The sequence below is a fragment of the Rattus norvegicus genome, chromosome 17 (genome assembly GCF_036323735.1).
Source record: "Rattus norvegicus strain BN/NHsdMcwi chromosome 17, GRCr8, whole genome shotgun sequence".
Classification (NCBI taxonomy): Eukaryota; Metazoa; Chordata; class Mammalia; order Rodentia; family Muridae; genus Rattus; species Rattus norvegicus.
Genome location: NC_086035.1, coordinates 5,630,312 through 5,651,830, shown reverse-complemented (window position 1 = coordinate 5,651,830; position 21,519 = coordinate 5,630,312). Strand labels below are relative to the sequence as shown.

At 46.5% G+C, this 21,519-nt stretch overlaps 1 protein-coding gene and 1 long non-coding RNA gene across 10 annotated transcripts in view; one reads left to right on the top strand and one right to left on the bottom strand.

Moving 5' to 3' along the window:
- Positions 1-21,519, top strand: part of Ntrk2 (neurotrophic receptor tyrosine kinase 2) — a 315,342-nt gene that overhangs the window by 224,069 nt on the left and 69,754 nt on the right. For all 8 annotated transcript variants that reach the window (XM_063276070.1, XM_017600456.3, XM_063276069.1 and 5 more), the window contains one exon: positions 9,356-9,486. In XM_063276070.1, coding sequence (XP_063132140.1) covers positions 9,356-9,486 — 131 coding nt within the window. The remainder of the gene's footprint in view (positions 1-9,355; positions 9,487-21,519) is intronic.
- LOC120097774 (uncharacterized) lies at positions 14,696-20,478 on the bottom strand. Of its 2 annotated transcripts, XR_005495491.2 has the most exons (4): positions 20,380-20,478; positions 17,654-17,785; positions 14,934-15,255; positions 14,696-14,815 (listed from the first exon to the last, which is right to left on the bottom strand). It is a non-coding gene; the product is annotated as an uncharacterized LOC120097774 (long non-coding RNA). The 2 variants fall into 2 exon arrangements; XR_010059031.1 differs by having other exon boundaries at positions 14,934-17,785.

The following is a 21,519-nucleotide window of genomic DNA, read 5'->3' as shown; positions in this document are numbered from 1 at the left end:
TCTCTCTCTTTATATATATATACACACACATTATATGGATTTACATATATAATATTATATATAGTATGCATATATTTAATATGCTTATATTATACATCTTATTGTATTGTATAATGTATACATACTTATATATAATATTATGTATTATATTATACATACTATAGTATTATATGATGTTATATGAATCTTTTAAAATCCAGAAGTCCCATTTAGAAAAGAACACAGCAATAGATTCTCTGGAGGAAGATCAAATGTCTGTCTGGTTTGGCCAATGCAAATGGAAATTTCATTTGTTTTTGACCTAAATCGTTTTCAGCTTTGGGCTTCAGAGCAGATGTGTCTGCACTTGAAGGTCCGGGGTCTGATCTAGCCAGGAACATCCTGACATTTGGAAAATGCCGTAATTTGTTACACCCAACAATGGTCACCTTTCTACGCACATTTCGGTCCAGCACAGCTTCCAACAGAGACCCTGAGTGTTGCAAGGCCAACCGTTAACCACAGATGGACAGGCTTTATTCAGACTCCTACACACTCTTAACCCTGTATACCTTCTGTCTGTCCAGCTCTGGTTGTCTCTTATCGCTGTTATTTGTGTAAGGGTCATCTCCCAATTAACTGCATTCATCGAGGGAAAGAAGTATAGTCCGCCAGAGGTGGGAAGTATTTGCTTGGACTTTGAAGCCAAAACCACTGTCATTGCTCCCTTTTCAGACAGGGCTCCAGCCACGTGACTTGACAGCTCCCCCCATCCCATCCCATCATCATGTTAATGGGAAATGGAGTTTCTCCCCCAGTCACTCAGAGGGTTTGAATCTGGTAATGCCGACAAAAATGTTTAGCTCCGTGTCTAGTGCAGTTTATGCATAACAAATGTCAATCCAGCCCCTTCCTCTTTAATCTCCCATAGCACCCACCGCTGCCCCATTTACGCAAATGCGTAAATGGTGGATGATAGTGCCGGGGGGGATGCTGGGTTGCAAGATTCCGGAAGTGATGTCAAACTGTCTCTAGGATATTACATGTCAGAACATAAGTCATCATGCAAGCACGTGAAAGAACTGTCCTGGACTCTGCTGCTACACATGTTGACCACACAAAGAGCCGTGGCTGTGCTGAGCTGGAAAACACCTGAGATGCATCCAAGTAGCTTACCCGTGACCTTCCCTGCTTCAGAAGTTGGCCACATATCGTTGGGTATAAAGGACCATTTAGCTGCTGTCTCGTGAAGCCTGGGGAAAGCCTGGGAGCCTCACGGTTTCTCTGTTTTTTGCCCTTTCTATTGTGTTTGGAACTCTCACCATGAAGGTTCCAACCTGATGGTTCAAAGTTGACTCTGGTGACCTAAGTCTTTCCTGAGTGCCCAGTAACACAGCGTTCTGCGGTTCCCCCCTCCATTCACCACGCTCTGACAACACCGTTCTAAGAATGGACTTCTCGCCTGGCTCCTCCCCCTTACAGCAGTGCGTGCACAGGAAAAGGATGCCCAAATGTTTAGATCACAGCATCATTCGTTGCCTTGCCTTCAACTGATCACGTGGCAGAGTTCAAACATTCTCCACGCACGCTCCCTCTTGTAGGTACTTGGCAAAGGTCCGCTGTCTTACTAAGCCAATCAGAAAGCTTTGGGGGACTATTGATCATGCCCACAAGAAAGATGAGGAGGAGACAAAACAGACACCAGGGTAGAGCCGCACAGGGAGGCTGACGTGCACAGCCTGGGAGGAGACAGTGAGTAGGGTGAGTAGTGAGTTTGGGAGCCTTGGGGGTAGAGAGAACTTCAGAGTTCAAGGGTGCAGAGTGGGAGGGGTGTGCGGAGAAGGCTGTCTGGCCTACCTGCCAGGATCCTGTACGATCATTCTGCATAATGATTTTTGAAAATACAAACATTGCCGGGGCTGACTGACAAGTATTGTCCCAGCAGGGAGAGCTGTCAGGGCAAATCAATCCAATTCTGCCACATGCCAGTGTGTGGAACAGATATAATTTTGGCTGCTCGGTGATGTCAAAGCGAAGGATGTACCGTCTGTGTATTTTGAAGGGTGGCGTTCCTTTCAGTCTAACAGCTTGAAAGATTTCTAGGGCTCTCCCCCACCCTTGCCTAATTCTGCCAAGAAGCCAGATTTAACTTCAGAGAACTCCACCACTTCACCTGCTGCGACGCTCGACGCTCAGTTACGCAGCTCCATGGCCGCCGCACTGACGCTCGACGCTCAGTTACGCGGCTCCACCGCCTCAGCAGTTCAGCGTGATGGAATTGGCTCCATGATGAAAGGTGCTTTGCTGCTGCTAGTGGGGGTTGCGCAAACCATCCAGGCGGATTCCGGATGCCCTCCCAGGAAGGTTAAACCATTGCAAGGGTCTGCCTTATCCTTTACAACACCGGGTGCAAGGCTTGACTCTGGGAACTCGGGGGCCTTGTGCTTAACAAGCTTTTGGGAGCTCTGCTCAGTCCTCAGCGGCCTGTTGCAATATTGGGCCTTAAGGCGAAATCCTTCGGGTGGTCGGTTCAGGAGGCTCACTGGAAATCTCTGCTGTTTTTAACACACATCTTCTCTCCCATACTCAGCACCCGCCCTGGGAATCTCCTGTGAGCTCCACAACCCACTTCTCCTCCTCCCTTCTGTCCTACTACCCTTCCTCTTTTTGTGTCCACTTAATTTTTACCCTCCATCACCCCTCTTAATTTGTGTACACCCCCAAATCTTAAAATCCCTCCTGGCTCCCAACCATCAGCATTACTGTGCCATCTCTGGATTGATCTGTCTGCCCCGGATCCTTCCCTTCGCCTTCACGGAGTGGTCTGTATCCTCTTCTCTGCTCCATTCATAGTTGTCGCCTTCTTCTCTGCCCAGCATCACCCACAGCCCTGTCTCCCACCTCTGATGAATACTTTTGGGTCTCCTCTGTCCTTCCTCATATTCGTTGAGAATTAGTCCTTGGTGACATCTTCTGTCCCCTTTGGGACCAGTGGAGAACAGAGCTGATGACAGCCAGTCATGCTGAATTCCATGCCCTTGAAGGACAAAAGACCTAGGGAGGGAAGAAGGGTGATTGATTCCACCCCAGCTTTTCTCCAGTCTCATAACAGTGAGCTTGGCAGAGGCCCCTAGATGGCTCCTTGCCTCAGCTTTACCACAGCCAGAACAACCTTGTTAATGGTGTGTACATCGCTTCTTCCCTGTGTGCGAAGATCTGCTTTAGCATCGTAGAACTGAGATGATAAATGGATAGGTGAGTGACATGGTAGATGGATGGATAGATAGGTAGGTAGGTAGGCAGGTAGCTAGAAGATGGATAGATGGATGAATGGATAAATAGATAGATGATATAAATAAATAAATGATATATTGATAGAAAGATGATAGATAATAGATGGATGGATATAGATGATATAGATAGATATAGATGATGGATAGATGATAGATGAATGATAGGTAGATAGATATAGATGATAGGTGATAGACAATATAGATAGATGATAGATGAATGGATAGATAGATGAGAGATGATAAATGAATGGTAGATAGATGATAGGTAGACAATATAGATAGATGATAGATATATATGGATAGATAGATAAATAGATGATATAGATAGATAGATGACATAGATATATGATAGATGATAGACAGATACATACATACATACATACATACATACATACATACATTACCGATGGGTTGATAGATGGATAGGTTATCATAAACCATAGACTGATTACAGAATGCATGTCCTAGAGAAGTCCCAAGATGCCATTTATCCCCAAACCAATCATTTAGAGATGAGGAAATGGAAGCTCAGCACGGCGGGGTCATTTACCCTCAACTTCCTGTGTCTTGGTGTGAGAATCCTTCTGCATGGGAGCCATCCAAGGGATCCATGCCCCACTCCGCCCTCCGGACTGTATCACCTGCTGCTATCTGGGGAGAAACTATGGCTGATCATATCTGTTAAACTCCCAGCTTGCCTCTTCCTCCTTCCCATCCTGTCCCTTCCTTCCCCCATCCTTCTTCCTTCCCCAACTTCCATGCCGGTTCCCACCATCATTTCCTCTTTCTGGGTAACCTGTCCATTTCTACACGTTCACGCTTTTATTCACCCATGTAGGAGTTTTGATCCTCTAGTGTGAACCAGACCCAGCAGTGGGGTCGTGGGAATTACATATGTTTGTTAACTTCATACCCAAAGTGTCTTCATGTGTACCTATAGGATGACGTTCATAGATTATGCTACGGAGACCATGTGGATTCCCTGTACGAAGCTTAGGCCAAGGGGGGCTTCTGCATTCTATATTCCATTTAAAAATGTTTATTTTAGTGAGACATATATGGGTGTTTTGCCTGCATGTGTGTAGGTGCATCACGTGCATACCTGAGGAGGCCAGAAAATGGGGTTAGGTTTCCAGGAACTAGTGTTATAGGTGGTTGAGAGCTGCCATGTGAGGGCTGAGTTTTGAACCAGGTCCCCCGGAAGGACAGTAACCACTGAGCTCCACTCTCCTTCGTTCACTTCCTTCTCAGATCTCTGCCATAAGGACTTTTTTTTTTTTTTTTTTTTTTGGGAAATCACTGCTTATCATGAGGCAGACATCAGTCATTGGGCCCATCCCTTGTAAAATCACCTTGTCTGAGTCCTTTGAGAATCAACTCTACTGAGAGGTTTACTTTACAAAGGGAGTTGCTGTGCTTTTTACTTTTTCAAGCCTGAACTTTTAGAATTACGTTGGTCTTTGGGTTTCTTTGGTGTTGACAGTCAGAGTCAGGCTTTGATTTAGACTTACTAACCACGTGGGGCCACGGAATCTGTACATTTCCCTCCTCCTTAGGACCTTGTCTAAGCTTTTGATCCCATTTCACCTGATTCGTTCCTTGAGTTTTAGTCGAGTGCTTCGTGAACAAAGCAGTGCTCTAGGTTGACGGCACCCATCTTAGTCAGGGTTTCTGTTCCTGCACAGACATCATGACCAAGAAGCAAGTTGGGGAGGAAAGGGTTTATTCAGCTTACACTTCCACATTGCTGTTCATCACCAAAGGAAGTTAGAACTGGAGCTCAAGCAGGTCAGGAAGCAGGAGCTGATGCAGAGGTCATGGGGGGATGTTACTCACTGGCTTGCTTCCCCTGGTTTGCTTAGCCTGCTCTGTTATAGAACTCAAGACCACCAGCCCAGGGATGGCACCACCCACAATGGACTGGGCCCTCCCCCCTTGATCACTGATTGAGAAGATGCCTTACAGCTGGGTCTCATGGAGGCATTTCCTCAATTGAAACTCCTTTCTCTGTGCTAACTCCAGCTTCTGTCAAGTTGACACACACAGCCAGCCAGAACAGCACCATAGTCATCCACACCTGTAGCCTGCGAGCTCCTTACAAACAAGGAAAATGTACTCATCCTCCTTCTTGGTGCCAGGGAAATGCCTAGTGGCAGGTGTTTAATAAGTTTGTTGAATTAGATTGACGAAAGTAGGTCTGTGATTCCGCAAGCTGGCGGAGCAAAACCTGCGCTCTTTCCTTCAGTTCGTTTCTCATGAGAAGACTGGAGGCAGACAGTGTCATGGTGAAAACGAATGCGGGCCGTCCCGTTCAGAACCGTAGACTCTCGGATGAGTTATGTAGCTTGTCAGGACCCTTTCTTTCCGTTGAATGTGAAAGTGGAGGTAAGAGTGCCCTGGAGGACTGTCACAAAGAATGATGACTGTCCTAAGTCTCCACCCATCCTCTGGCCCAGGATAGCAGTCAGCATGTGGCGGGCGCCTCTTCCCTCTTGTCAGTAGGATCCATGCTTGGAAATCCACAAGCGAGTGGGTTCTCCGTGACCTCACGGGCGGGAGTCGATTAACTGTGACATCATCTGTAAAATAGATGTGCTGTGGGCCCACCTCACTCTGTGGTAGTTCCATGTTTGTTTGGGGCAGTTTCCTAATACAATAAAATTGTTCATTATGGGATGTTCAGACCCTTACAAACCAGTGTGGAGGTCTGAAGTAGGTCTAGTAGAGAGGGTAGTCACTGTGCTATGTCCACTTTGCTTCTATGTCAGCAAGGGGTGGTCTTGACAGTGACACAGCTGCCTCCTGCTTCAACGTTGAGTCTACAGATTCTGCTGCCCGGCAGCTCAGCACCGAGGACCTGAGAACCAGGAGGGTTAGCGTGTCCGTAATGCAAGCCCCACTCCTGTTTGGCATCTTTTTCCTGAGACCTATAAATACGAGAGAGAGAGAGAGACAGAGACAGAGACAGAGACAGAGACAGAGACAGACAGAGACAGAGACAGACAGACAGAGAGACAGAGACAGACAGAGACAGAGATACAGAGACAGACAGACAGAGAGAGACAGACAGAGACAGAGAGATACAGAGAGACAGAGAGACAGAGACAGAGATACAGAGACAGAGACAGAGAGATACAGAGAGACAGAGATACAGAGAGACAGAAACAGAGAGAGACAGAGAGACAGAGATACAGAGAGACAGAGAGACAGAGACAGAGATACAGAGACAGACAGAGGCAGAGAGAAACAGAGAGACAGAGAGACAGAGAGACAGAAACAGAGAGAGACAGAGAGACAGAGAGATACAGAGAGACAGAGAGATACAGAGAGAGACAGAGAGACAGAGAGAAACGTCAGGTTACTTAGTTCAGGCATAAGTAAGGCACTCAATGGTGTTCATTTTAAGACCCACGTTCTGTGCAGGCTGTGTCCATGGGGCCAAGGTTTCTACAAAATGTCATTATCCTGGAAATGGGAAAGATGCATTTCCTGCTTGAGACCTTAAGTGGACAGGGCTATAGTTATTTATATCTTTATTAGTTTTAGATTCAGTAATAATGGATACAGACATGGATTGATACTTTATTGCCTTCGTAGTGCATAATATTTTTACTTCTCGGGAGAATCTATAGCCAGAATTGAGTTTTAGCGTTCTGAGGAAGGCGGCAAGCTAAACTGGGGCAACCACTTTGTGGCCTGATGCATTATTCTCGTCGACGGTAATATGACTGCAATATAATACCAAAAATCGGCTCCTTTCTACTGCCCATGAGGCAAATGACCAAGGACACCGAATTTCCAGTCTGGAAAATTCCATCAGTGATATCTCCTTGGGGACCAGGGAGTGGGGGCATAGAAACTGGATACATTTCAAAGAAACTTTTTTCCATGGAACTTCGAAAAGCCAACTATTGACTTGAGTTCTCCTTCAAAGAGAGAAAGCAATTTATGGGGGAACTGAGAATATTAATCATTTTTATTTTTACATTTATTTATGAATTTACTTGTGCGTGCGTGCATGTGTGTGTGTGTGTGTGTGTGTGTGTGTGTGTGTAGGTCAGAGGACAACATTAAGGAGTCAGTTCTTTCCTTCCATCACGTGGTTGCAGGCGTCCACTTCAACTTGTCCTTAGCCTCTGGGGGCATCTCGCCAACCCTCTCTTAATGTTGACTTTGCAGTGATTTTACCCAAGGCTCCAAAGTGAAACGCTGAGGGTAACTGATTTCAGAGGAAGGGAGGGGGCGAGGCTTTCTCCTGCTTACAGGATGGGCACTTACTCATCCTGGAGTCCCTGAGCTCACCCAACTTGGGAAATTTTAAGGGAAATGAAGCAATTGGTTATTGTCCCATGTAAGAGAATGAGCTGAAAGGAAAATGAAACCCAGGTGAAGCACTTTCCTCCCTGAGAGGCTCTCTCTGTCCCAGGAACATTCAGCCTAGAGCCTTACCAACAACCAAGCCAAGTCTCTCCTCTATGCCTGTGGACTCTGGGGGCAGACACACAACAGCCTGGGGTATGTGTGGGGTTTGGGCAAGTTCCTGGATCTCTCCATTGATGGAGCTCTGAGATGGGAGTTTTCAGGAGACCCAAGAGAGATCCTGGGGGCCAGGTGTTCTGTTGGGTGATCATAGAATCCAAGATGTCAGTAAGGACTGGGCAGAGAGGATGCAGGCTGGTGGATCTCAGAGAAAGTTTAGAGTAGCTGTGGGTGTACCTGGAGAACCATGAAGCCGAGTGAGGGTGTCAACCTGCTGGGAGAAGCCAGGGCTGGGTATGGCCTTCACCTGAGAAGGCTACAAAGCCTGAGTGCTTGTGGGGTTTTGTGGAGTTGCAGACACTGATCCAAGAGTCACACAGGAATTTAAAGGATTGAGCTATGGCTGGAAGAGAGGCTCTGTTGGGCTGACAGGCTTGATGGGCAGAACTTCCTGGCTTGTCTAAGAGAGACAGAAAGCAGAGCACGTTAGGACAATCCCTGATGCTTTCCCCGGAAGAAAATGTAAGACTTTCTTACTAGTTCAATAGAGTGGGAACTTCAGATTGCGTTTTGTTTTGTTTTGTTTTGTTCTGTTGTTGTTGTTGTTGTTGTTGTTGTTGTTGTTTCTTTTCCCCCATTCCTGGATTTTCATTCATTGATTTCCAGAGAACAGGGCTGCTCTGTGGCTTCTGTACTTAGTAGGTTTTCGACAGTTAACTGAGCAGTCATCAGACTTGGGAAACAAGATCTTCCACTGATATTCATACAGCACCAGTTCAGTATGCAGAATATACTGAGGCCTGGTCAGGAATATATTCACAAAATCCTTGTGGCCCAATGTATAAAAGAGACATTTACTGTATCTGGAGGTAACATATTGGCAAAGGATATTTTCAGATGCCCCAAATCACAACGAAGTCAACAAATGCCAGAAGCCCATTCCCTGAGGGAAAGATCGATCTCCTTCCTTCTCTCGGTTTCAACAGGGGAAAACTCTTCTCAGCTGTAGTTTGGAAGACAATGAAACTAGTTGTGGTATTGACTACCCTTCTGCCAGCTTTCCCTCCTACTTGGAAAAAACATTTAAGGTGTTAATCAGACGTAAAAATAAAAAAGTTAGATGCTTCCTGGAAACTTACTGGCATATAAAGAGAATCAAGTGGCAACTGGTTTCCAACCAGTAAGTGACAGCCAAGGGGCTAAATCTCGGGTCTAAGTCAATGGTGGATTCTCCTTGACTTAACAGAGCATTCTCCCATAGAGCACAGTCTCCTCCTCCGCTACACAGTGTGCTCCTAGCCCACGGGATGCTAATAGGCATCCTTATACCCATGACCAGTGTTGCTCAGAGGTTCTCGGAGACCAGAATCCCACGGATTATCAGGGAGGATAATTCCCATCCAATCACAACTTTGATGGCCACTCAGATCTTATGAAAAGTTGCGTCTACAGAGGAGCTGTGGTCCCGCGATGTCCACCACAGGTGCAGATGCTGCTGTTCTTCCACAGAGCAGTGCAAAGCAGCAGAAGGGAGGGAAGTGGCCCGCCACACCGGTGGACAATCCTGTGGATGCTGTTGAGTGACGGGTATCTCTGTTTTACAGTTGTTCAGCACATCAAGAGACACAACATCGTTCTGAAGAGGGAGCTTGGAGAAGGAGCCTTTGGGAAAGTTTTCCTAGCGGAGTGCTATAACCTCTGCCCCGAGCAGGATAAGATCCTGGTGGCCGTGAAGGTAAGAGAACATTCCAGAATATCTCCTTGTTTGTGGTCCGCTAAATGTGGGGGGGTTTGATTTTGTTTTATTTTAGAAACCGGTCCGGGAGCACATTATGTCTGCCAAGGGACACGTGTGTTTCGATTCTTCGGCTTAAATGAGCAGGCAGAAGGGCACTGGGGGCACATCCAACTGTCCATCAGAAGTGCTTCTGGTGGGAGGCGCGGTGGGGGCCCTTCAATTTGTAGGCCACAATTAGCTCCAGGCTACCTTTCAAAGCTATACTTAGAAAATTCTAGATCCAGGTCAATGGGATCATAGAGAATTCAGTCAGGCAAGCTACAGTGCAAGCCTCTCTCTCCAGACTCCGGAAGCTGGCGACTCTCCCACATGGGACTCTCGCATTTTCTAGATTCTAGAAGGAAGGATTGTTGACCCTATTGCACTGATCTTTCCTACAGACCAGCCACACGTGTCCCTTCCAACTGTCTGAAGGTACAGGATGGTTTCTCTTTTAACAGCTTAGACATGGCTTCACCAAGAGTCGGGTGGCATCTCCTATAGATTTCACCACCATAAATAATATAGGGTTTCTGCAAAATAAATCTGAAAATCCTTCATCACCATTATGCTCCCACACACTTAAAAACCCCATGTTTCAATAAGGTAAGCGATAACATTGAAAAGGATACCTTCCGTTGAGCTTCGTAGAGCTCAATAAAAATGCCTCAGTAGACTCGGGCAGATCTTTGAAACACGCATTATAAAATTTCTTTTTGAAAACTCGCCAAAGTATTTTTGATTCGTGGATACCAAACATTTGAAAGGTCATACGATTGTAAAATGAGTTAAGCGTCAAATGAATGTGGATGTGGCTAATGTAATAAAACTTAGCCTCTTAGGTTAATGAAAGATGGCTGGGTTATTGTTGTTGTTGAATTGTGTTTCTGCCAAGCGGGGACCATTTGCATGAATCATATTTATTTGTCATTACAACCTAGACGACATTTTATTCCCTTAAGAAATCAGGTGCATGGGTTGGGGATTTAGCTCAGTGGTAGAGCGCTTGCCTAGGAAGCACAAGGCCCTGGGTTCGGTCCCCAGCTCCGAAAAAAAGAACCAAAAAAAAAAAAAAAAAAGAAATCAGGTGCATACCCCACTATAATACGAAGCTTTATTATACACCCATGGAGAGATGGCTAAAGAATAAAATTATTCTCAAAGTCATCCATTTTTTAAAAAACCAGACAGTTTCGATAAAGTTATTCCAGCTAGAAACATGGTGCATTTTCTTTCCTCGTGATCTGAACATTTTTAACAAGCCCTATCCAGAATGCCGTGATGCTTATAAACTCCCTTAAGAGCTACAGCTTTCGATGAGTAAAGAATCGATGGTTCTAGGAATTGTCCGTCCGACAAATGCACATCATCTCTGCAACAGAGGAAAGTGGATGGGGGCTTGAGAAAGGAGAGGGTGAGGAGAGAGCTACTCGAAAGGGCCGTGAGGGTGGTTTAGAAGCTGCCCCAAAAAGGACTGACCAGTGGTGGCTGGAGGTGATTAATTCCCTTCTTCTTCCTGCCTCCTTCCTTCCATCTCTTGACAGAGTTCCCCTAATTTTTTAGCATCCCATATTCAGGGCATGCAGCAGTGTCTTATCTCTAGTTTCTGCTTTTTTTTTTTTTTTTTTTTGTCTTTAATCTCCTTTACCTTCAGGGATAAGTGAGAACAAAGGTGGTGTTATCTCTGCAGTCTTATAGATGAACACGTGTTCAGGCTGGAAGACATACCCAGGTCATCTCTGTCAAACCAGAAAAATTGGAGACGTGTGTCCAAGTTTGGTCCATGTTTTAAACTCTATTTGGAGGCCACTCAGGAAGCCTAGTCAAGGCCTCAGACTGAGTTCACTTTACAGTGGGGTACATATGTGAGAATACTGGATGATCAGGGGATTCGAGGTACAACATGGGAATAGCTGAGAGACCCTGGCCAGGCATGTGGCCATCATCCAGGACAGTTCTCTGTAACTGTAGCCTCTCATCCCTGCCCTGGGCAATGCCCTTAACGAAAGGCACTGTGTAGTCAAATCTGGGACATTTGAAATTGCACATTCACATCCCTTTGAGGAAACACAATACCAAAGTGGCCCAGTCTACTAACAACTAGGGATGAACAGATGGTAATGATGCTTCTGTAGGGCCTCACCTGCCCCTGCCCCACCTTGACTGGCTTTAGAAGACCATATGACCATATACCATCTTGCATTTCTGTCCCTAGCACACCCGGCTTTCTGCCTATACCTCATTAATGATGCCCATCAGTCCCTCCTCCAAAGTTCCAACTCGAGCTCACATTCTTTGAATCACCTAGCACCCGTTCTCTCATGTTACCTTCAGGTTTTACCAAGAACGTTTCTACAAATTAATGATCTGGGATAAATGTTTGCTCGTTAAACAGTGTCGTGGGTGAGGCGTGGCGGGGAAGGGGTACCTGACCCTTTGTCAGATCCTGACCTCTCTTTGCCAGTCTTCTTGGAGTCAAAATGAGATCGCCATCTCAGAGAAGAAGAACAAAGGAACTGTAGATTAAAATACTGCTCTTGCTTCGTGACCACAGCCCTGAGGAGCTTCATAGCAGTGACCTTGAGTAAGAGTGTTTGTTACAGCAGAAGCTTACCCTACTGTAACTCAAGCTTCTGTCAGGGGACCAGTCAGCTCTCTGGAATGCAGAGGTTGTATCCTCCTGAGCTCCGGGGTGAATCAGGTCGGAATAATTTGCAGACCTTGCACAGAGCTCTCAGCAACCTAGGTGTACTCATGTCCAGGGCTTTGGTCCAACTGAAAATTATTCAGAACTAAATTAATCTCAGAGGAAAATGTCCATCATTCCTCTCTGACCGTAACAAAATGATTTGTGTTTTGTGTTTTGTTTCTTTTTTTTTTAAAGCAGTGTCAAACTGAACACATCTTCCAGGACCGCGCAGCCTCTCACATAGCTGGAGTAGCTTGGGTTACTCCTATTCCATTGGATGCACCCAGGGATGCTTGACAGCCTTTCTGCTGTTGCCTAGCAACCCCTGCAGCATTGACTATGTATGCATGCTAAGAAACTGCAGCCTTTGTGCTTTTCCTCTCTCTGGAAAGGGCTGAGTTTGGTTTGCAATCGAAAGCTGTCTGTGCAGATTGACAGATGTCAGACTCAGGTGAATTCTGGTGTTGATGCTCCCGAACACTTGAGGAGCCTGAAGGACCCAGTGTTCCGGGCCACGTGCGGGCCGGGCCTTCAAGGGCACGCATGCGGACAGCACCTCCCTCTCCTGCTAGAGCATCTGCTTGTTTGGATCCAGCTGGATTGCTTTCTTCTGTGTTATTTGGATTTGTGAACCATTTTCCTCTTTACAAATAATAATGATAATAATAATAATAATAGTAATAGTAATAAACATACATACATACATACATACATACATACATACATACATACATACATAGGAGAGAAGTGAAGAAACCAGTCTTTGATCAGATCCACTTACCTTACCTTTGGGTTACTCAGTTGCCAAGGAAACGCTCCATCACAGTCTCCCTGCATTAACCATGGATGCATCAGCTATTTTTGGCTCCACCCAACATGCATTTCAATAACTACCCTTCCTACAACCTTTTTTTGGTACTAGGAATGCAAGATGATTTTTTTGGTGGGAGGGGGTTTCAATTAAAGCTGCAAGTCTGCTCTGTAGGATCTGTGCCCCTCCCTGGCTAACTCCGGTTTATTTCTAGAATCAAGGAGTGCTGAATCTGAGGGAGACTTTTAAATTCATACACATAAAACCCTAGCCTCGTGTTTTATGGACGAGAAATCTAAGACCCCGGGGGAAGCCAAGCGAGTCTCTCAAGGTATTCGGTTAAAAGAGCTGGAGACAGGCACAGGTAGAGGAGTCTTGGCTGCTGGGTGGGTTCAGCAGACACGGTGCTGAGGGCGGACTTGAATTTTATACTTTCAGAGTATTTCAATCCCTTCCTTCCCACAGAGGAAGTAATGGCATTTCCCCCCACCGAGAGTTAGGAAGCGCTAACTTACAAACTGCTTTCACCCAGGCCCAGCGCAGCATCGGCCACAGTGCCCAGTCCTTACCGAACCCCCCAGGGCAGGCAACTGCAGCTCACAGTGTCTCAGCTCAAGTTGTCCCTTTGGAAGGCTGGTCCTTTCTTGTCCCCCAACCAGACCTCCGTGCTGCATGCTGCCCAAGGCATCTTGAGTTGGCCTTTACAGCATTGTCAAGGATTTAAAATTACGTATGAGTGTGTTTACTCAGTGAGTGACATTGCATAGTGTCCATGGGGGAGCCATGACTTTGAGTACGTTGCCTAATAAGCAGTATGATGCCCAAAAGAAAATGCTTATTGAATGAATGAGGAGATGATAGTATGGGACTGGAAGGGAGCAGACCATGGGAATAGAAGAATTCTGATGCGCTAGAGTTGACCGTCACCAGCATTTACCTCTAGACAACAAAGTGTCTGCATGAAACACTGCTGGCCACAGCTGAAGGAAACTGTAAAGGTGACGTATAATATTAAGAACCTAACGTCATGAGAAACCATTTTGGAAATGGTTGAATAAGCTATGTCTGGTGGCATGCACTTAGCAATCCTAGCTCTTGGCAGATGCAGGCAGTAGAAGGGCCCAGATCAGTCCCCCTTCAGCTATGCAGTGACTTGGAAAGCAAGTGGTCGACATGAGACCCTGTCTCAAAAGGGAACGGGAAGTCTGCATGAGTGGCTACGATGTAGGTACAGACTGCCGTTGCGAATGCTCTTTGGCTAACATTTAAGAAACAAACAGAAATCCAGAGGGCTTGAGGAGGCTCAGCGGTTCAGAGCCCTGGCTGCTGTTGCGGAGGACCTGTGCTCCATCTCCAGCAGCTACGTGGTGACTCACAATTGTTTGTAACTCCACTGCCTGGGGATCCAGCACCTGAAAGGAAAAAGCAAACTAACAAAGAAAAACCCAGAGATCCAGAGACTGATGGCGGTCCACCCAAGGTCAAACAGCTTGCGTGGACGTCACTTAATGTCAGGGCTGGGACTTGAGCCCATCCTGTGTTCATCGTGGCCATGGTTAAGTTCCATGTGTGCTCCGGCAAGCCAGCCTGAGGAAACTTAATACGAGACAACACTTCTTTAAAAAAAAGTACAAAGGAGTGAATTTTGTATGCGAGGAAAGGAAGCATTTTCTTATCTATACAAATAAAAGTTTAATGTCAGGGAATAAGCAGGGGTAGGAAACTGGATTCCCAGGAGAGTTTTGACTTCAGGGAAAGGCAAGCAAACCTCAGACCTCATAATTGACCTGCCAAGAAAGAACACAGAGATCCTTGGAAACCCAAGTCAGAATGACCTAACCAGAAGGAACAGGGACAGTGCTCTAAGAGAATGCCACACTGCTAGAAAGCCTTGCCACTATTAACCTTGCTTCAGGCACCAGTGGCTTCCGAAAGCCAGCCAGTGCCTCCTTCTGCTCTCCGTCTCATCTCCTGGCTGGCTCTTCGTCACACCGACTTCATCTTCAGACAGGTTCACCTCAGGCGGTAGGAAAGGTGGATCTTTCCATTGGCTTGTCTTGAGTTATGTCATAATGAAATATTCTGGTTACCCGGACACGAGCCACACATTCATCTGTGGAAACGGACGACGTAGTCAGCCCTACAACGCACACGGACTGAAGAGGAGAAAAACGTGGGTCGCCTGGGGAAACGTCAGAGGTGCTGTAGTATGGTCTTAAAACGAGATCTGTTGGGCAAATACAAAAGACGGGCACCTCAAACATGAAGCCAGAGTCATTCTTTACTCTGACTGGGCCATTTGGGATCCATGAGCTTCTCATGATCCGAGGAAGTCCTTGTGACTCTCTTTCTTTGCTTTGTCATCAGAAGGCACCAAGACCCCTCTTGGCTTCCAGTACTCTCTTGCCTCCTTGATCACTGACATGTGACTGGTGGAAACACACCAACACCTGCTTACACTGTCTCTAGGATTTCTTGGGAAGAGGAATTTTGGGGTCAGTTTTCCCAGCCACGTCATCTAGAGAATCCGTTAGTCTTCATGCCACAACATCCACCTATAGTTTCATCATCTAAGGTGGCCACTGGTTCCAAAGATACCACTTTCAGGAAAAGAAGCAGCTCAGGTTGCCGCCCTCAAGTATGTGCAAGGCATTGAAGAACGAGAGGTGGAGGCTGCTCCTCTCCCGTCCTGAAGCAGTAGATTCATAGCTGAGAGAACACACAGAGTTCCTAGACTCCACTTCTCTGCCCAGCAAGCTCGCTTCTAAGACAGATGACAGCTTCCTTCCTCTCTTTCTTATTACGGTCATCACGCCCTCCCGCACATCCTCCTACATATCCTGACACACTGAGAGGTCCTGCTCCTGCTCTTCCTTCTCTCCGGGCTGCTTTTCTACTTTTTCCATTTACACTGACGTGTGAAATCCTTGTCTCCACAAAATGGAAATTTATGAAGAATGGTTGTACTTAAGGACATTTGTCAATAGTTCCCTAAAAGACCATTTGTGTGTTTTAATGGGACTCGCAGGCTGTGGAAAGCACCTTTTGGGGTTTCTTCACTGTGCTCCTGGGACAGAAATCACAGAGCTTTTAATGATGGTTTGCTAAAAGTTCTGTTGTCTTTGTTGTCCAGACATTACTTAATAGTTCTCTATTCCTCTTTGATGTATGTGCATGCACGTGTGTGTGTGTATGTGTCTGTGGGGGCATACATTTATATGCATGTATGCATATGTGTACACACACATCTGTGTCTGTGTCTGTGTGTGCACATATGTGTATCTGTGTACATGTGTGTCCATGTGTGTCCACGTGTGTGTGTGTGTGTGTGTGTATGTGTACATACATGCTCCTGTACACTCATAAGACAGAGGACAGGGCTTTCTTGTCAGAACCCTTTATGCACTGGATTGCTAAAGCGCTCCACTCAGATATGTCTCATAGTAACTTTAATTATTAGCCCTGAGCAGACATAATTTTGTCTTGTTGGTCACTTTGGTGACTGTTTTCTGGGTAATTCACTCATGTGTTTTCAGAGGCATTAAAATCAAACCAGGATAGTTCAGCCTAATTGGGAATCAAATTTGGGCCATGGCCTGAAGAGCATCAAATTCCAGCTTCTACACACACACACACACACACACACACACACACACACACAAACACACATACACCCCAGGGCTCCAGTTACGTTTCTCCAACCAGAACTCCTCTGGCATCAAACACAGCTTGAGGATTCACTTCATGCCTCTGTACCTCTTGGATGTATGAATTGAAATAGCCAGGCACCCTTTCAATTTACTGCTGCATGATAGACTACCTCGCAGTCAAGCCAGGATCCATGCTGAGCCACCAGCTCCTTCATGTCTAGTGAACTGACTCCCGGCAACGCACCAGTGTGCACAGAGCCTGCACACACTTTGAGTTGACCACACTGCGCTCAACTTCTGGCCTCATCATCTCCCGTTTGAGGCTTATTTTCCTACGACTGTCTCTAAATTTGTCTTCTGTCTCCATGGGTCAATATTCCCTATTATGTAAGCTGTTGTGATATTCAGGCATCAGTTTTATTCCCCAGATCACGGAGTCTTTTAAAGCATGTGTGTTAGAATGTAACTCAGTGCCTGCCTTTGTTACATCTGAGCCCCAATGGCAGAGTCGCTGAGAAAATAAAGATAGCAGCAATCAACAACCTGGCCATGACTCCCGTGTCACTTAGCACATGATTAAAGTTCTGTCAAAGGCCGTCCACAGACAGTGGAGTTCCCATACGCATTATTAGTTTCTGGTACAGAGAGCACACTGTATAGTGAATGCTAACACCTCTGTATAATTATTTGGCTTTTCGTTCTATGAATGTCTGGGACCTACCCCCTACACTCTGTCATGGCTAAGACTTTATTTGTACTGAGTTCTTTCTTTCTCTGAGTTTACTAAACCATCACTCTCCAGAGTCCACCATGTGTGCAATTGATGGCAGCTTCCCTAACCCTTCTTTTCAGAGAAGAACCTCTTAATTGTTTTTTTTTTTTAAATCATGGCTAAGACTTGAATGTTTGGCTGGCTGTTGACTCTGGCACTCCTATAAGAAAGGCATCTGCCTTAATTTTATCTCAACTCTACACCTTTGAAATGCCTTCCCATGTTCCCGAGACACAGCTTGCCCTCTCAGTAGGCTGCAGAGGTGGATTTATAGAATAGCGTAGTTCCCAGCAGGATCATCTGAGCCACGAGAAAAAAACTTCCTGATAGGCACGCTAGAAAAAGCAAAATTAAAATATTAATCTTATTGTATTAGTACAGTTTATTCATTCAACACACTATGTCATGTCAACAAATTAAGATGAAATATAAGTGATCTATTTGTTTGTGTCAAGTCTCCAAAATTCTGCGTTTGCTTTTCAACTAAAGCCCATCACAACTTGGAACAACAACATTAAAAATGGTAGCTGGGGGCTGGGGATTTAGCTCAGTGGTAGAGCGCTTACCTAGGAAGCGCAAGGCCCTGGGTTCGGTCCCCAGCTCCGAAAAAAAAAAAAAAATGGTAGCTGGCGGCATAACTGGCGTCTACTCTGTTAGATAAGGCACGGCTAGAAGATACGGGGCGAGTAAAGGTTTTCCGTGAACAGCAGGTCCTATGGCACATTAACCAAACATCCCCAGGACCACGCGTGCTTAGAATTGGTCTTCTTTCTCTCTGTGTTTCAAGCATTGTTAGGGGTCGTAGGAGACAATAATCTTTTCTACGACCTGTCTTTACGGAAGACATGGTGCGTCTGCGATCTCTCAGCTCTGAGAAAAATTTGTGATCTGCACTTTTAAAAGGTCTGTTTTAAATCACGTCTTTCCTTAAGCCACCTGGACCTGGAACCGTATCACCCTTTTGTTTGGCGAGTCATGCTGCCATACCCCCTTCCAGACAGGTCATCCTGATCTGGCTTCCCGTTGGTTTGAAGTTTCTACTTCGTTCTTCCCGTCTCCCCCCTTTAGCCTTCACCTGCGTTTCACTCCACTGGCTTCACATTTCTGTGCTGAAATAGTTTGCCTGCTGCTCCACCATGTCAGCTCTGACTCCGTACACATACCAGGCAGAGTCTTGCCTCAGCCCTGAATGAGGCCTCCTGCCGGAGTCAGAGATGACCCCTGTCTTAGCGGGCCAAAAGGAAAAACATTCACCAGGAAAAAGAAGAAACAGCAGTGCAAGGCAGACGGGAGGAAGGGAACAGGGATGTGTGGGGATTGAGCAAGGAGTCCATCAAATGACGCCGAAGGCCCGAGGGCTGCCAATGGGTGAGCTGGGCCGCACACTCCTGCTCTCCCGTTGACAGGAGCTCTGAGGTCAGCCAAGCCTCCTGTAATCGAGCACGATGACAATCAGACATGGTACGGAGACAGAGGTGATATTTATAAACAGGTTCGATGCAGAATTTTCTAGCTCCTGATTGCTGTCTGGCCCCGATTCTATCCCTACAAAAAATTCTATCCTTCCACCGCCAAATCCGTGATTTTGCCCAAGTCGTTACCACCATATTTTCCAAAAATCTCTTAAAATAGAATTGGATCATAATTTCAAAAAAGGGGGGGGTGGGCCACCATGCAAAAAATGGATGGGCACACGGGAGGGTGCCAGGTTTGCAGGATGCATTTGGTCCATGAATAGTAAAATCGCTTTTGGTTCCAAAAAATGTGACTGAACTACAGTTTCTGACATTGCACTGAGTCCCCACTGGGGACATGGAGATAGATACTGGATGCTTATTAAAATCTTCAGGTTGTTTCTCTCCCAGAGAAGATTCTGTCCTCTTGCTTCACCTTGTTGCTCCTCTCCTCTCCTCTCCTCTCCTCTCCTCTCCTCTCCTCTCCTCTCCTCTCCTCTTTTTCTTTCTTTCCTCCCTTTCTCTCTCTTTTCCTCTGAATCTCTCTCCCCCTCCCTCCCCCTTTTTCTTCCCCCTTCCTTTCCCCCACCTCGGTGTATGTGTGTGCCTATCTGTGGCTATGTCTTTCTCTCTAGTATTCTTGATTCAACAAGACGTAATTAGAGCTTGCTCAGAAAGATTTTCTGCAGGATTTCTCTATGCCCTATGACAAAGGCGTAAAAGGATGAACCCCTTTTCTAGGCACACGATAAGCACAAGGCTTTGGACACAAGCTTCTCCATATATTATAGCAGTCTCTGAATCAAAAGACGAAACCTCTGGGAGAGCATGCGCCAAGCACTACACCTGCACACACAGCCTGATAATCCTAGCACTCAGCCATTTGGGTGACGACCTCCCCAGGAGAAGTGTCATTCTCCTGCCTCCATCCTGGGGAGCATCCTTCCAGCACCTCTAAGAAGAGGAGAGTAAAACAGGGTTCCTAGAGGAGTAGGGTATGGCCAGGATTTGAACCTGGGACTCTCAGTTCTAACCTAGAACCTCTTCCACTTGGGCACCGTCAGAGCATTGCTAAAAGGAGGAGAGCTATGGGGCTGAGTCTCCAGGACAGAGTGCATTGGAAAGCTCTGCCAATTTCAAAGCAGGTTCTAATCACCTGCTGGTTCCTCTTGGTCTTTCCTTTCGACTGTTATGTGGGCCAGCATGACACCTTATGGGATGTCTATTCACCTTTCCCTTCTGTTCCACACCCCACCATCCCTACCCGGTGCAGACCTTGGATTTCAGGGTCCTCTGGTTGCTTAACCCTGGTGGGTAGACAGACACGATACCCCAAACCAAAATGTGAGGCAGAGGCAGAGAATGTGAGGGCCTGTGTGTTTCCTCTGAGATCAAGGAAAGGGCCAGGTCGTGATGGCACCTGCCTATGTGACAGAAAGACAAAGATGTTTAGTCTGGACCCGACTAGACTATACCTGGGAAGCAGAGGGGATGTGGCAGGCTCGGTTTCTTCAGAATCAGTTGTCAGCTAGTGCTCATTTCGTTGCTATCATGGAAGAAGTGTGCTGTTTCCATGGCAACAAGCATCAGATTTCCGGCCTCTCTGAGCACTCCGTGATCCAAATCTTCTCCCGTTTCCAGGCAGAGCCCATGGTGCTTGAGGGGGCAGTGAAGGGCCACTTCGCAATTTCCCTTAAGATGCCACTGTGTCTGGTCTAATGGAAGCAACACCTGTGATTTCTGTCTCCTCAAGTCGGGGCACAACTCCATGGAGAACACTAAGTGCTGATGAAGAGCGTTAGTCAGGAGACATGGTGGCTGACAGCACCGCCTCCTTCTGAGGCTGCTTCCTTGAGAAGACCTGGGGAAGCCAGCTTCCTCAGTGGTGCTCTCTTGTATAAAAGGTGTCCCTTCAATGAAAACAACTTGAAAACCAAGCCTGAGGTGGACCCTTGCCTCAAAAATGAGGGGCTTGCTCCCCAAGCCTGAGAGAGCACAAAAGACTCTGCCATTAGCAATTGCACTCAATGTGACTCTGTGCTCTGGAGGGGCCTTGCACCCAGTGACTGATGGACTCAGGGTTTCACTCAGCGCAGTGGAGGTTGGCCGTGTAGCGGAATGAGGCTTCTGTTGAGCAGAAAGGGTCAGCCACCCTCCTCACAGAGGTGAAGGACTGTCAGTGTCGGCGAGGTGTATTAGTTCCCAGGCCTGCTGTCACACATGGTCTTGAAACACACACACAGTCTCTCCACGATCCAAATTAGTCTTACTCACCTACAGTGAAGGTATCAGTAGAACTGGTTCCTTCATGATGTTCTAAGTCAGAGATAATTTCCATTTTCCCCCAACTCCAGCCCCCTAAGCTGTCTCCAGTCTCACAAGATCCTTTCTTCCATTTTCAAAGCCCTCCTTCTAGCATCTTCTATACCATCTAGTTTCTTCCTGTCTTTGTATCTGAGGAGGGCCTTTGTTAGGCACGGGGCTCACCCAAGCAATCTGCCTCATCCCCACGTATGGAGAGCCTTCCTCTAACCATCTGCAGAATCCCCTTCTACTGTGGACAGTAACATTTGCAAATCCTCGGGGTTGGGGTAGAGCTCTGTTCAACTCCCTAT